Genomic DNA, 17,177 nt, shown 5'->3' with positions numbered 1-17,177 from the left:
TCGGAATTAAATTTAATTTCGATTTTTGTGCAATTCTTCAGCCCGATTTCAATGAAAAGCGTTGCAACGCAAAAAACATAAACATTTAATAGTAATAATAATGTACGATTAAGCCATTCGTTGTTGATTTTTTATTCAGTTATGATATCAATAAAAACTTGCTTTTTTAAGTTTACAAATAATAAAAGCTACGACGAAGTTAAGATACCGAAATATATTTGTTAAACCGGAAAATATTGCCCAAAAAAGTAAAACGAAATATAATACTTTATTTAAACGCCCTTCAGCAGCGATAAACATCCTTTTTCTATACACGCTATTGAAATATTTTTACATCTTTTCAACCGGATCCAAATACCTTCATGTTTCAACTAGTCCTTTGATTAAAGATAACTTTTCTTACAAATACTAATACATGTATGTATATGTCATCAGTTAGCCTAGTATATATTCAAAAGTGCTAGCTTGTAAAGATTTACCTGCAGCTTAAACTGCTAATATGGCTAAGGATTATTCATTTATTTATTGCACGCACAGATGCTGCGGGAAGTAAATAAAAAAGTTAATAATAGCAGTTAAAAACGGATATATAGATCACGTGACAAAAATATTTTTATTAGTTTTAACACCACTATAGAGAAACAAGCTTTTCAATGTATATGTGTACATTGTATATGTAATATAGCCGGCAGATGTTCAGTTCGGAATATATTTAATTCATTTATATCAATTGATCCATCGAAATTGTCTCTTTTCACGGGATGAATAAAACTGATGTACGATTTATAAACACATACATACCTTATGAAAGTATGAATGTATGGAGTAAAGATTAAGGTGTGCAATATATTTAATATATTAAAATTATAGTATAAAATGAATAGCTGCGAGCATTTTGGATATAAATAAAATACTTCCAAGAAATGTGACATTCTTAAAGTACAATAGACATGGAGAATGGGAAAACACCAATGGAATATGAGCTCCATGAGAGGGCAAAAGATGGACCCGAAATCAAAAATGGAAGCAATGAAAAAGGTAAGAAGTTTGAAATTCGGTTCATATATAGCGTTTATACCATATTGAAATTGTTCTACCACAAGTCCTTTCGGTCGCAGCACCTACCTCACGACGCAACTGTGGCTTCTGTAGGATACTGAATGACCTGTTACCAACGCTTCATCAATATCCATCGAGTTAAAATTCCCCGAGGTAAAAGTGCTAGGTGACCTCATTAGCATGTGACATAGTGTGTTAATTGCATAGGATGTTTATTTTGTCTTTTGTCGCCACCAACACACAAATAAACAATAACAACAACAAAAACGTGTTAGTTAAGAAACACAATATTTATTTGCTTATATAGTCAACAACCACAAGTACTCCATTCTACAGTCTGTAATAATTTACCTCCATGAGTGACATGTGAAAGATAGTATTATTTTCATAGAGTTCAACAACATTTTTTGCATTACATTTCAAATATATACCAAAATACGCTATCAAATAATGGGTCTGGTGGCAGTCTGGATACTGGCAGGGTTTTATCTGGTCAAATTTACTAAATTGCATTTTAGATGGGTTACAGTTGGTAATAGCATTTTTACATGCATGCGAAGCTGTTTTACATATTTTGAAAACAGTTTATCCTGACAAACGTGCACGACGCTGTCTGTACCTGAATAACAAATATAAATTGGTTTCAGCCTTCCGCGCCATCTGTCACTCTATTCTACACTAAACACATTTCCTTTTTCTCCCTACTGTTAAAATAAATACAGGTCAACCTGTGTGAAAGGTCACTTCCGAGATACTAAAAGCATTGCACTTGCACAATGGATAAACGAATTGTCTTAACAATGTTTTGCAGCCTATGCAACTAAAGATGTACTTTGCATACCTTGCAGTAACAAGCACCCGCTGCTTTCGATAATTATACCTTTAAAAAGGAAGTAAAATATATTATAACTTGATTTTTATGTGTGCAAAAACTGAAAGTAGCCTCGTTCATACACCTTGACTTAATACCACTATTTCAGCTGCTTATTTTCATCAATTAAAGTGTGCAATAGTTTTCGTTTAGAGAGACCACCTTCCAACAAACAGCTATTGTATATTATTTAAAAGACGTTAAAAACGGGTTTGGCTATACATGCATATAAAAATCTATTGTGATTCTTTTAAAATGATGACTTGATGATAACTGGCATAGTCAAATAACAATTCAATACCTTTTTGGAGCATAATTAATTATATAAATACAAAACATAACGAATATGTTGGTTCTATATTTCATTTATATTGTGACGCAAAAACAAAGTCCAATACCCCGCAGCGTGTAACATTCATTTAGTTTTATAGTTAACCAGAGGCTTTACTTACGGTTGGATAAACATTGTCGGTTTACTATAAGGTCATATAACTATATTTATAACCGATATATAAATATTTTCATTCAATTCAGCAATGCTCATTCAAATAAAATGATACAAAATTAAATCAAATCAATATTTGTGTAGGAACTATAGTATAAGATTTATGCCAATCCGGTCGTAAAATCATATTGTTAATGGTTTAAAGCTGCATGCCTCCAGATGCCTGGATCATTTTAAACAAGGAATTATATAGTTGTTAAAGTATAAACTTTACTCGTAAATGATATATTTAAAATGATTGAGAGATATATAAGTCCGCCTGTTGAATTTCTGAATATAAATAAATAGATAGATTAATAAATAAATAAATAAATAAATAAATAAATAAATAAATAAATAAATAAATAAATAAATTCCGGTAACATAACATAACGTTATTTATCTACGTAACATTATTATTGTAAGTATGTTACATAACTTAACGTAATATAACATAACATAACACAATTACAATAAGAAAACAATAACATAACATAACAAGACATCAAAACATAACAAAAATATAACATAACAAGGTATCATTGCACAACAATGACATAACATAACATAATACATGTACAATACAACAATAACAAAACATAACATAAAATACAAACTTATTTTTTGGTTTAAGTAGATTTAATAATGTAAATGATTGTATACATATTTACATATTTCTTATTTTTGTTTTTGTTATTGTTCTTTATTCTATTTTTCTTTGCGTTAATTGAAATGAGAAATTTATCTTCCTTAAAAAAAACAACAATTCCTTAGATGAAATCGACTTTTGACTACTTTCTTGCCTTCATTTTTTAATTATCACTTTTCAGTATTTCTGATCGATTTAATACAGTTTATTTATCTTGGCCTAGGGTCAAAATATACACACAGTACAATAATTACTGACCTGTAACAGTGGCGACCTTAGTTGTATTACATACGGGTACATTTGATTTCTCGCTGCTATAGTTATATATGTACAACAGTGTGTAAATTATTTTTTTAAGCAGTATTTTGTGTGTGTGTTTCTATCTGTTTTTGTTTTTTAACAACTTTACCAGTTTAAATTGATTTTCTGTGACTTAATTTTTCCTCAGTATAAACTTTAAAGTGAACTACAGGTAACACCATCTAAACTTATTTATAAGAGTATTCCCAATAAATTAATGAAGAAATCAAATATCAATCCTATCAATTAAAAATACAAATTATTAGAATAACTTCTATTAATAAATAATCAAGGTTAATGCCACATTTCCATTCCAATATCTATGTTCATTTATGTTTATTTGATGTTAACTTATTTTTTTGTATTTTTCTATTGCCATGTATTTTTTGCCACTATACTTTTGCCACTGTCCAACCTTGATTTAGTAATTATTGACACGCATACCTCATTGATGCTCGCCAATTATTATTCTTATGACTTATACCCATATGGGTAATGATATTATGTCTTGGCGAGCATCAATAGGATCTTTCAATAATAGTCAGCAGTCTATGAATGTATATATTTTCAAGTCTTCAAAAATGTCAACGATTATCTTATGTTCGTTATTGTTGTGTGTGTTTAACTTTTTTTCATCAACGGAAAAACACCTCGAACTGTTTTTAAATTTTTCTTCATCTTTTTATTTTAACTGGAAAAACAAAATACACTCATATTCTTATTGTTTTGTAAAAAGGGTAACTAATATAACACATGTTTATAGAATAATGTATTTGCTATACATTATTTACCTAATTATTATGTCTGGCGATGTTGAATTAAACCCGGGACCAATCGTTAATAAAGAAAACTGCCTTTCCATTTTTCATCAAAATATTAGAAGCATAAGAAACAAACTGGACTATATAAAAGAAAATTTTTCAGATATGGATATTTTGTGTTTTACTGAAACTAAGCTAGATGCAAATTTTTTAGACAGTAATTTACAACTTTCGGGTTTTGACAATTTCTATCGTAAAGATTTAACGTGCCATTCTGGAGGTTTGCTTGTTTATGTTTCTTCTTTCATAAGACCAAGGCGACTTTTTAACTTAGAATATCTTCTTCCTGAATCTATTTGGATCGAATTCAAAGATAAAAATCAATCTTATCTATTATGCACAATATATAGGCCTCCCCACTATAAGGTTGACTTTTGGGATAAATTAAATAATTGTTTAGAAATAGCGTTAGAACATAACCAGCTTTTAATAATTGTAGGGGATATAAATGAAGATCAAATTAATACAACAAATCATAAATTTAAAGATGTTCTTTTAGTAAATAATATGATTAACATTATTGAATGCCCTACAAGAATTACTCCAAATACGCAAACATTGCTCGATCCAATTGCCATAACAAATAATATCCATGTTTTTGACTCTGGCGTTTTCGAAACTGTTAGCGAAATCAGCGATCATTTAGGAACATATATTTATTTATCGGTAGAATTTGATTTAAACAAACCTTTTAAAAGAAAAATTTGGAATTATAAAAAAGCTGACTTTGTAAAATTAAATTCATTGATAAGAAATACAGACTGGTCCTTTATTCAAAACAGTAATGTTAATGAGGCGTGCAGTTTATTCACGGACAAATTTTTATATCTAGCGAAACAATGCATTCCATCATATTATGCACTTATAAGGCCGAATGATAAACCTTGGTTTAACAGTAGTATACGAAAAAGTTTAAGACAAAGAGATAGGCTCTTTCATAAAGCATTAAATAGTAATAAAGCTTCTGATTGGATAAAATATAAGCACTCTCGAAATCAAGTAAATAATATGAAAAAAAATGCTAAAGAGATATTTTATAATAATTTAGAATTTTCATTGCACGATATGAGCAGTTCTAATCCTCGTGAATACTGGAAAATAGTTAAAAATGCTAGTAAAAGATAAATACAAATGATAATGAAAATCATACCTCCTCTTAAAAATTGTAACAATACTTTCTCCGTATCTGATATAGATAAGGCAAATACTTTAAATGAGTTTTTTAGTTCAATATCATGTGTTGATGATACAAATATAAAACTTCCACTATTTACTTTTAAAACTAATTCACGTCTTGAAGATTTTATAATTAATGAACAAGAGATTAAGGATACCTTATTGAATCTTGTCACCAATAAAGCTTCCGGCCCAGATGAAATCAGCCATAAAATGTTAAAGGAAACATCAGAATCTTTGTGTGTTCCACTTTGTTTACTTTTTAATCTCTCATTAAATGAAGGAATATATCCCGATAAATGGAAACTAGCTCATGTAATGCCACTTTTTAAAAAAGTGAATAAGGACGAACCATCAAACTATAGACCGATTTCTTTGATAAGCTGTGTTGGAAAAGTGATGGAACGTATTATATTTAAACATATGCATAACTATTTTCATATTAACTCATTACTATTTCAAAATCAATCTGGATTTTTGCCAGGTCACTCAACTGTTTACCAGCTTATTGATATTTATAATCAAATTTGTAAAGCTTTTGACAACAAAGAATCAACATGTATTATATTTTGCGATATCTCAAAAGCGTTTGATCGAGTTTGGCATAAAGGTCTTATCTTCAAATTAAAACAGTATGGAATTCTAGAAAAAAATTGATCTCATGGTTAAACAACTATCTTTATAATAGGTCTCAGAAAGTTTTTGTGTCTTCCTCTTTCTCTAATACTACAACATTACTTGGAGGAGTCCCCCAGGGATCCGTCCTTGGTCCTCTTTTATTTTTAATCTATGTTAATGACATTGCCGAATCCCTTCTAAGTGTAACTAGACTTTTTGCCGACGACAGTTCGTTGGCAGTCTCATCTAAAGTTGTCTCGTATATGGAAGAAATTCTTAATAAAGACCTTATCACAATTACATCATGGTCTAAACAATGGCTTGTTAATTTCAATCCAGCAAAAACTGAGGTCATGTTCTTTTCATTTTGTAATCGAAATAAACCGAATCTTTTTTTCAATAATGTACAGCTTAAGTATGTAGACCACCATAAGCATTTAGGGGTAACATTCAGTCAAGATGGGTCATGGCATGAACATATATCTATTATAGTATCCAAAGCTGCAAGAATTCTTGGTTCAATGAAAATGCTAAAATTCAAGGTAAAAAGATATACTCTAAATAACATTTACATATCTTATTTACGTCCACATTTAGAATATGCATCTTTAGTATGGGATAATTGCACACAGCTTGAAAAAGAAACGTTAGAAAAAATTCAGTACGAAGCAGCTCGCGTGGTAACTGGTTTAACTAGATCCGTATCAATTCAATATTTACTTAAGGAGATAGGATGGGTTTCACTTTCAGACAGACGACAAATTCAAAAACTAGTTTTAATGTATAAAGGAAAATATAATTTATTACCACAATATCTTATGCAACTTTTTCCACCATCTGTCGAGATGGCGTTAGAAAACCATTATTCGTTAAGAAATAATAGTGACTATATTACTTTAGCCAGACGTACCGAAATTTACTCAAAATCAGTCATTCCATCAGCTATTCAATTATGGAATAATCTTCCGACAAACATTCGCGAATCACAATCGCTAGCTATATTTAAAAACAAGAATAAACAGTTATATAAACCTCCAGTAGTTCCATCTTTTTTCTTATACGGAGATCGTTCCTTAAATGTCCACCAAACCCGAATTAGAAACAATTGTAGCAACTTAAATAATGATCTTTTTATTAACCATTTAGTTTCAAGTCCATTATGCCAATGCGGCGCAGACATCGAAAATGCGGAGCACTATTTTTTCCGATGTAAATTATATACTATGCAAAGACGTATACTTTTTTTGAATACCAGGTCATTTCATCCTCTCAGTTGTCAGAAATTATTACACGGTATTGACGGACTTGCAGAAGCCGAAAACATAAGACTATTTCAAGAAGTGCATAATTACATCAAAAGTAGTAGAAGATTTACCTAATTTTGTTTACACATATACTATATTTATTTTCATATTAAGTTTATTAAAATACTGCTGCAAATCAAGGTTTGGTGCGTTTATTATAGTGGCAAATTGTTAATGGCATATATTTTTTTTTTCCATTTTACCTCATTAAGTCATTTTGTAATTTTCTTTGTTTTTTAGGTTAAGCGATTCTTTTCTACCAGTTAAAATACATGAAATTAATATCGCTTATCATATAAATAAATATCTCAGAATTTCTAAAAACCACATTTACTTACTATGTTTCCATTAAACCAACAAGATAGACCTTCAGGGGAGGACCCTAGATAATGTTGGTATAACTTTTGGTCCAACCCTTTTGTATGTACATTATATTCATGCTTAAGATATTGATGTTAGATTGTGTAAATTAATCATGTACAAAATATGCAATAAAATATTATTAAACTATAACATAAAACACATAACATGACAATAAAAGGGCATAAGAAACAAGGTATAATATCGTAACAATGACATAACATAACAATGGCATAACATAACATATAACATAATAACATAATTTAACATCATAACATAACATAATACAATACAACACAATTCAACATAACAATAACATAACATAACAATAACAAAACATAACATATAACACATAACATTACATAAAAAATAACAATAAATTTACAATAACATTACAATAACATAACAATAGCATAACATAACATATAACAAAACATAAAATGATATATACATGTAATTCATAAATATTATGGTATAACTATGAATCCTACATTGATAAAACTCCAGCGATACGTGCTTTTGTATAAATTTTATCTAACATTCAGTATACAATACAACACACAATGAATATATGTATATTATATATTTGTATTGAACAGTAGAACAGCTGTCTACATGATGAAAAGTGAAGTCTCTATAAGATAACGTTTTCTGCCTTAGATATCAGCGTTATGTATACAATATTTGTTATAGAAAAAAAAATATAGTTTTTTGATCATTTTAATTAGATTTCACTTTGCTTGTAAAAAACCTTGTCATTAGTGTTTCTACAGACTTCCAGTTCGACTAAAATCACGTAAAACTGAAAAACTCGACTTTAATACGTAGAGTGTCTGTCATTCATGACAGATTTCATTATGGCAGTAAATGTAATATGTGGCCAAAAGGTTGTTCAATTCTCACTATGTAACAGCTGAATCTGACATTCTATCGGTTATGATTAAATTAAAATATTCTTCTCATCTTTTGATCATGTTGATTATGATGAATGCAATTGCTTTGGTTAAAGGTGTTACGAGTTAACTGAAATAATTGTATGACATACTTTCCCTAGAGTAAAAAGGTGACTACCTTAAACCCATATACAGCAGGTTCAAGTCCGACTGGGATTTATTAACCTGACCATTTATATGACACCAGGTCTGGGTAGTTGCACGAAAAAAAGGACTCGAGAGTTTATTAATTAAGGCTCGAACTTACGTAAATATCCGGCTAAAATATGTATAAACTTTAAATAAGAATCAGAGGATTGAACAAGGCTTGTTTTGTAATTTATGCTCTTATTTTTAATTGAAAGTATTTTATGCTGAAAGGAACTACACTGAGGAACTGGACCCCGAAAATATAAAATTCTTAAATATATAAGCTAGGGCACTTAAACAGAAAGATTTATAAAAGAGAATTAAGAAACATACTCAGGAATAAATCGAAAAATTGATTTTTGTGCTATTCTTAGTCCGATTAAGTGAAATGCGCTGCAACGCTAGGCTTTTAAACACTTTATCACGAGCGTAACAGGTTCTCTAAAAAAAGATTTTGTGCCAGGCGGTTCTGAAGAAAAATACTTTTGAAAACATTGTCATTTATTAGAGATTTTCGGCCGTGCGACCACATACATGCAATGCAAGATGTACATTTCCAGTTTTTCGGAAAGGAACATTTAGCCACACCTTTTCCATTCATTGCTACGTCAACTGCTCACTAACAGTATTACAAACATAACCATGTGTTCTTTTAAGCAAACCAGGTCAACCAGAGACTATGTTTTATCTCAGTGTAGCAAGTTAACCAAGTTAGCCAATTTACATAAAACTGTAAACACTGGAAAGGTCCATTCCCCTTCAAATATTATGCTTTGGCATTTTTGCCACAAAGTACGCATTTAATTTCTTTATTCGTCTTTTTCTATTTGTAATACAAATAGTTATGTGATGGGCTGCAAGAATAAAAGAATAGTTACATTAAACTCAAGGGTGTCATACGATGCGCGCGCATCCTCAAAATTCTGATACCGCGAACACTTTTACAACCGGTGTTTTGAACAAAAAAAAGTCATGTAAAGCAATCTGAATAGATTGGAATTTAATTTCTTGTGCAAAGAAGATGGCCTTACTTCTAGTGTTAATATACACAAGTCTTCTCTTTCTCGCCAGTATTTCGCGTTGAATGCGATTTTTGGTTACAGAAATTGAGAAATTGTCGATTAAACTGAAATATTCACACATCTGGAATTTAGTTTGTTGTAAAACCTATTTCATAAATATATTTTAAATCTTGGTTATTTTTCCTTTGTATGTAAAATGTGTTAAAACGAACTATTTACTGGAAATAGACATTATGATACTGCGTACAATCTCAAAAAATTCTTTAGGGAAACAAGTTCACCATTGCTTGTTAAATCAACTTAAACAATGTAAAATGTCTTTTGTATATCAATTTGTTTGGTTGTCTTTATAAATCTCTTGTCTCACAGTTTCTGATCTAATGATTATTTACACATGAGCACAACTGTGAAATTTTATATGAATGTTTCTTTCCAGCTGTAAAAACACGTACATATATAAACCTCCAAACAACAACTTGATATTGTCACAAAGGCCTTAAACTTTACGTCACATTTTCAGCAATTCTACTGGACAAAGCACACAAAGTATCAGCCAATACAGCGGTAAAGTTACGTATAGCCGCCATAGCAATATCATGGGTCTCATCCATCGTCTCCGGCATACTTGGTGTCGTCGCCATAGGTACGTTTAAAGCTGCTTGTAATACTAATTTGTTGATACTATTTTAAAACCGCCATGAGTTGACACTTACTTTGCTGTGATACCTAAGTATATAGATGTCCGTTCCAAGCAATCTGTATCCAAAATATAAGACTTAGACAATACACTGTTTCTAGGACTTGAATATTGCATTAATTGTGTTTTTATTCTTTTCAAAAATGAATTTATTTTCAGTGTTTGCCGCCCTGTATGGCAGCCAGTCGTTGTTTAGTTTTGGAGTGAGTACAGTTCCTTTTATTAATGTTCTTTAAATAGACGAACTGCAATCTTGTAAACGGAGGCTGTTTTGGATCATCAAAATGTGATAGTAGAAATGTATTATCAAACACTTTGAAATGATTCCTAAAAAATGTTGTGTAACTTTATTACTAAATTTTAGTCCACTATAACTCAATTAACATGTGACTGTACTATACAATTGGAGTTTGCTTTTATCAATGATACAACCATTGAATGCTTTATTTCTAGTATGTTGCAAGGGTTATTTATTTGATTTCGTTACTATTGAAAGACATAGCTTCATATGTTAGCTTAGATGGACGCTCTTCTTACTAGGAAAGAATTCACAACACTTGTTTTCCGACACTTTCATTTCGTAATTAAATAGGACAAATATTTTGTCTCTCCAACAGTTGGACTCAATCCTTGACAGTATCTCATCAGTTGTTATTTTATGGCGATTTCATGGTCGTGATACAATTTATTCCAACACAAGGGAAATAAGGTATGTTATCTACCACTCATTGTCCACAAAACTTAATTAATTAATTAACTAATAAGATTAATTAATAAAGTTTTTTTTATCATACAGTACAAACTCTGCAGAGTAACACCCTTTGTGAGTCAAAGACTTTAGTTGTTGCTGACAGGTATTGCTCTAGAGAGTTTGAAAAATTGTTTGCAAATCCTACTGTTATTGTGAAGAGGTTGTTTTTCTACAAAGATCGCTCACCATGCTTTATTCTATATAAAATAACATTACATAATATTGTATTATTATATAAGGTTATTTTGAAGTGTTCTGTCTAATACGGAAATAAATTATGACCGTAACCAAGCTGAAAAATATATTGGATAACCCACCATGCAAGCCTCAAGAAGTTATTCAGCCAGACATTATTTCAAATATATTCCGCTCAGAACACTATTTGGAAACATATTTATTAACTAATACCTATTTAATTTTCTGTTACCATTTATAGTAAATTTGTTTTCTATAGTTCGGCTTTGTATTCAATACTTTTCAGGGCATGCATAATGATAGGGGCGCTGTTTGTGCTGTCTGGTCTATTGCTTTCAATAAGATGTGTTTATGCCTTAGTTTGTGTTGAAATGCCAAGAAAGGTAAAAAAAAGCTATTCTTTTAAAACCCCGAATAAAACTGTTTCATAGTGAAACTATTTATAATTCATCATCATCACCATCATTATCATCATCATCATCATCATCAGGATCATCATCATCATCAGAAGCAGCAGCAGCAGCAGCAGCAGCATCATAAAACCATTATCATCATCACCATCATCATCATCATCAACATCGTCATCGTCGTCGTTGAATAAAAGCTCAACCTTCACCACCACTAACACCACCACCACAATCATCATCGTCATCGCCATCATCGTCGTTTTCGTTGATGTTGTCGTCCTCGTCGTCGTCATCATCTTCGTTTGAAATCATCATTTAGACTGATAATTGTACCTGAGAAAGTAATCATTGCTATAGCTTAGATATAATCAACATAAATTTCATAGTTATTTTCATCATGAATTTCTATTTCAAATAATTATAATTAACTTTAACCACTAAATATCATTTAAAATAAACACGTGTCTGGTGAATCATAGAAAAATGCTCATCTAACAAATTTTTATGACACTCTCTAAATGTTTAAAAACTAAGCATTATTTGTTTATTATAAAAAATGTTTGTTACATTTTCAGCCCGCCATTATCTTAACAATGGCTTCCATTAATGCATTTTGTTGCCTCGTTCTTGGGAGTGGTAAAATTTATCTCGGACTTCAGTTGGAGAGCCGAGCTCTTATTATAGATAGTAAGTACAGATTGTGAACTGATAAGATATTTTGTTCAATAACTGGGAATAATGAAATTGTCTTTTATTCTGCAAGTTAACAGACATTGAATGATGTAGGACCATGCATTTACTCTCTACCATTTTCCTTTTAATTTTTTGTAATGACCTTTTCCTGCTTTGAATTTGGAATTGTCGGTAAAGGAGATTTTAATAGCAGATTGCTTACGTAATCAGCTAGCAGTATCGACTCAGTCCTGACAGCACAGTAAAATAGGTAAATCAAACCGAGTATGCAATATTCATTTAATTTTGTTGTGACTAATGCTTCCGAGGGATCGCCACATCTTTTGGCATGATTCTAATCAGTCAGGTGGTATACAAGCTGAATTAAAATTACACGTAAAACATTAAATAAGTAGAGTGTTAACACTATTATCATATAGGAAGTAAAATGTTAACCGAAAGAGTGAAAATGCCAAAAAAAAAAAAAAAAAAATGTGATACAAATGTATGGTAATGGTAGGTGAAATTGTTAACACAGCCAATAGTGTAGCTAAAATGGTAAACCATTCATCGTTAATATACAGAATAGGAAAGATGTAAACACACAATAAGTATTAGAAGTAAGTAATACAACGCACAGAAATAATATCCGTTTCAATATTTACAATAATCAGAGTAATTTAAAAGCACAAACATTACAACATGTACAATGTTATTTGAAAAATTAGAGGAAAAGCCTAAAACAATAAACTTGAATTTCTTTAAGAGAGCTGTGACGCTTATAACAGAAAAACGATATGAAACATAATTAGGAAACATACTTGAACATTTATTTTTTGCGCTATTCTTTACCGATTTTGAGTGCAAAGATTATCTCAGAAAATTATTCCTGTCCAGTCGTGCCAAAAAACCCTCAGCGGATTCCCTTAACAATGTAATTTATATGAGATACATTAATATTAACCACATGAACAATTTAAAAAATGTTTCGCTTAATACACAATGTCTAACTATCATTTTTGAATATGTTTATATTACTGATACTTTGTAATTACAATTACGTTTATTATGTCCCTTATATTAGATCAGATTGCGTCATGTTTATTTTCAGGCATAATAACTTTTACTGGTGCTGTGATGTCAATATTTACTCTTATATTTTCTGCTGTTTACGAATACAACAAACAGTTTTGGTACCTCGACGATTCATTTGGTCTTTTATGTGCTCTTTTCCTATTTGGTTACGGTATCAGGTACGTGAATATTCTTTATAATCCATAGAAGCATGATTGGTCCGTAAAAATAATGTACAGAAAAATTCAAGTTACTGTTTAGCCCATTATGTATTCTTTCGTACGTTAAATCATGTTTTAAACATAAGACTGAATCGTTCATTTGACAACTTTTCACTCCAACTTTGAACTTAAAATGAAGTCATTAACCTTATTATATCTGTTTATTTTAATATTTATATGCCATATTTATTTACATAACATTGCTGTAGGATTAGGATTACAGGGGGGAAACATGTAACAGCTGATTCATTTAGTTTCACTGTTTCATAACAATTCTGCAATGTCATAAAACTGAATTACAATTGTCAAAAAATGATCTGCGGTTTAAACGAGTGAAAGCAAAAAACATGTTACTTGCCTTTATTCAAATTTCTGTTCAAAATATTTATTTGCAATACATATATTATATTTAAATGTTTGAGTTATTTTCTTGAAAGTGAGCATAAATTTATAATACCGGTAACACATATTCAATTTCTTTAGTAGACAACTTTTTGCAAACTAATACATAAATATATGTATCCGTCCAAATGTTTGTAAAATTTAAAAGGAAATGCATGCTTTCGTAGATCATTTACAATGTACCTTAACAATATTTATGGTAATTCGTTTGGAAAACTTCCTTGACATGTTATGTCGGCTGGATTAATGTTGTCAACTCGTTTAATGACGTTTTCATTATGTAACATATGTTGCTATTATTAATCGCGCGACATATCCTTTTTCATTTATGTCATAAGCATTCTTTGTAATAATGTATACACTGTATTTTGGATAGAATCGCGTGTGACCTGTATTGGTGTCAATAAACTATTTGCCCTAAAATGTCAAAAGTTGTCAAGATTTTCAATATATTATTTCACACTAGGCCTATATTCTAAATATGCGATATGAAATCACGCAAAAAATGCTAAAGGGATATTCACCGGAAATCATAAGAGTTTGTGATACCTTTTGAAAATACTTGCTCTGTATCCTGATGGATTAAGGCATCACGTTTTATATCATTTCACTAAAATCGTATTCCTTTTTGTTCTGGAACAATACTTCCATATTTTCAGCAAATTATAATCATATAACTGCCCTATTTTTATTGACGATGAGGCCGAAAGGCATCGGGCGCCTTGCCGCCAACCAAATTGTTTAGGAAAATATGAGCAAACTCAGTGATATTACGCTCTCATGCCATTACTCGTTCATCGTTAGCTTACTAAACCAATGTCGCGGACGTGTCCTTTTTTCTTTGAATTCGGTAATGATCATTTTAATTCTTAAAGATTTCACTATAATAATTTCAAAATTATAGGGCAGCCAACAATATGGTCTGATTAAACTTGATGCATGGCTATGCTGGCATGCCAGGATTTATACTGGAATTATATGTCAGCAATTGTAAATAAGACATGTGCTTCTTGATATGTTACCTTCATGCAATAAAGTGATCATTATTATTTTTTATTATTATTATAAATTGACATTATAAGTCTAGCATTCAAGGAGTTAAATGTCCTGACAGAAATTACAAACTGAAATGTCATATATCAGATTATAAAAATATCACTATTAGATGCTGCTAATCGTTGTTTTCCCTTTTTATCTTTTTCAGAGTTATTGTCATATCCAGGTCAGAGCTAAAGAAGCATGAAGAAAAAGAAAATGATTAGATTTTCCACATGTTTCTTAATCTTCAATATTAAATATTTATCATTAGTTAAAATAATACAAAAAAATATTCAACAGTGCCTTTTTATTCATATTTGACAATCGTGTTTTTGAAACCTTTCCTTTAATTTCTCGTTTCATTGAGGTGACTTTTGTTGAAGCACCAAATATGTTCATCAACTTTGTTTGTTATTTTTGGAGAAGGATTTTAATTGTTTTTACTAATTTTTATGAAAGGTTATAAATGTTAAAATTAAAATTGTTGCATATGTTACTTGAGTGTTTTTCTTCTGTATATTTTCATTACGAACTGTGGTAAGTTTAGTTGTTTTGCGTTCATGAGTTGCTGCAAACAGTCCAAAAAAATTACCGCAGCAGCAATCATGTTTTCTTATAAGAATCTTATGTTAGCGGTCTGTGTTATGAAGTAAGTATGTCTTAACAAAAAGAAGAAAACTTCAATATAAAGACATGCTGACGCTGTAAAGGGTATTTTAGACCAAAGTAGTCTAATAAATCAATTATATACCCTACAACAGTACAATTTCAAAAATGGATATTTCGACTTCATATGAAAGATTTACGCCTACTGATGAACATGCAAATACCGGTATCTAAAATATTCAATGAAAATTTATGGTAGATATTCTTTTGACTTACCTTACATCAGTTGGTAGTGTATCTATCAATAAGATATTTGATATATATATATTTTAATACATTTTTTTACATCTTACAAATTTACTTAAACATATTCTCTCTCCATTTTTCATTTATGTACATGGACTTTGGTATGATTTAGATGCAAAGGTACAAATACCGGTAACACAGTCAAAAAAGCTTTTGGCACATATAGTCTACTTTGTAGGTAATATAATAACACTGAAGGAAAACGCCCTTAAGGGTAAAGAGTAATATTAAGTTAACAGGTTTCTCCATATGTATTCCGAAACAGAAAGGGAAATAACCATTCTAAAATAAAAGACAAGGAACAAATTCCTTACACCCCCTTGTTCAGTAAATATGAAATCAAGTTTATACCATTGATATGATAACACTATACAGTACATAAAAAACAACAATTTCAGACATATCTGTGTTAAAATGGATTGAACTTAAAAATGAAGGTATCAAAAAGGCAAAAACGGCCAACATACTATGTTTATTGTAACAAAACGTTAAAGCTCCATGCTGATTTTCATGAATTTTTTGAAAATGTATTTTAAATTATAAGGTTGAAAAGTGAAGAAAGAAACTAAAAACGTATCTTCTATTTAATACACATAAATATTGTACCTAAATGGATTAAAATACTCAGTAACAAAATATGAAGCTGCGATTTTAAGTTGAATTTTTAATCGTTTAGCAATGATTTATTGCAAGCACCATTTGCTTTCAAGGAAACATACAGGCATTTTCATTTCACACAACTATTTTGGAATAACTCTTGTCTAAAATTCAAAGTTTGATTTTGTAAAATAAAGCAAAAGATATGCAGCTTTTTACATTTTAACAAATTCTTTTTCAAGTCATCCTAACAAAGTCTGTGTAAAAACAAGAAAAAAAAGGTCGCGTTAGAGTCAGTGTCTAAAAAAATCGAAAAAGAAAAAAATGTCAAAAAAGATCCAGGCAGTGTCAAAAAAAGATTGGGTCATTGTAAAAAAATACCAATCATTTTCAACTACAAGAAAATCTAATCTACATGAATGTGTTATTTATTGTGAATGACAAGGGTACGAGACTAATTTTCTT

General features: G+C 30.2%; 1 protein-coding gene across 1 annotated transcript; it reads left to right on the top strand.

The window, feature by feature from the left end:
- Positions 1-428: 428 nt before the first annotated feature.
- Positions 429-15,699, top strand: LOC132742149 (transmembrane protein 163a-like). Its single transcript, XM_060730475.1, has 8 exons — positions 429-1,038; positions 10,267-10,389; positions 10,603-10,646; positions 11,061-11,152; positions 11,676-11,772; positions 12,372-12,483; positions 13,580-13,721; positions 15,370-15,699. The coding sequence occupies exons 1-8, from the start codon at positions 951-953 to the stop codon at positions 15,425-15,427; spliced, it is 756 nt and encodes a 251-aa protein (XP_060586458.1). The 5' UTR covers positions 429-950; the 3' UTR covers positions 15,428-15,699.
- The last annotated feature ends 1,478 nt before the right edge of the window (positions 15,700-17,177 follow it).

This window comes from Ruditapes philippinarum, unplaced genomic scaffold (genome assembly GCF_026571515.1).
Source record: "Ruditapes philippinarum isolate M1 unplaced genomic scaffold, ASM2657151v2 ctg1106_1_1_1_1, whole genome shotgun sequence".
NCBI classification, from domain to species: Eukaryota; Metazoa; Mollusca; class Bivalvia; order Venerida; family Veneridae; genus Ruditapes; species Ruditapes philippinarum.
This window is presented reverse-complemented; position numbering and strand designations above follow the sequence as displayed.

Bases quoted from the DNA above. Each gene is read 5' to 3' on its own strand.
- LOC132742149 (XM_060730475.1), top strand. From the start codon at position 951: ATGGAGAATGGGAAAACACCAATGGAATATGAGCTCCATGAGAGGGCA. The intron at 1,039-10,266 runs GTAAGAAGTTTG...TCACATTTTCAG, and splicing joins AAATGGAAGCAATGAAAAAG to CAATTCTACTGGACAAAGCA. The intron at 11,773-12,371 runs GTAAAAAAAAGC...TTACATTTTCAG, and splicing joins GTGTTGAAATGCCAAGAAAG to CCCGCCATTATCTTAACAAT.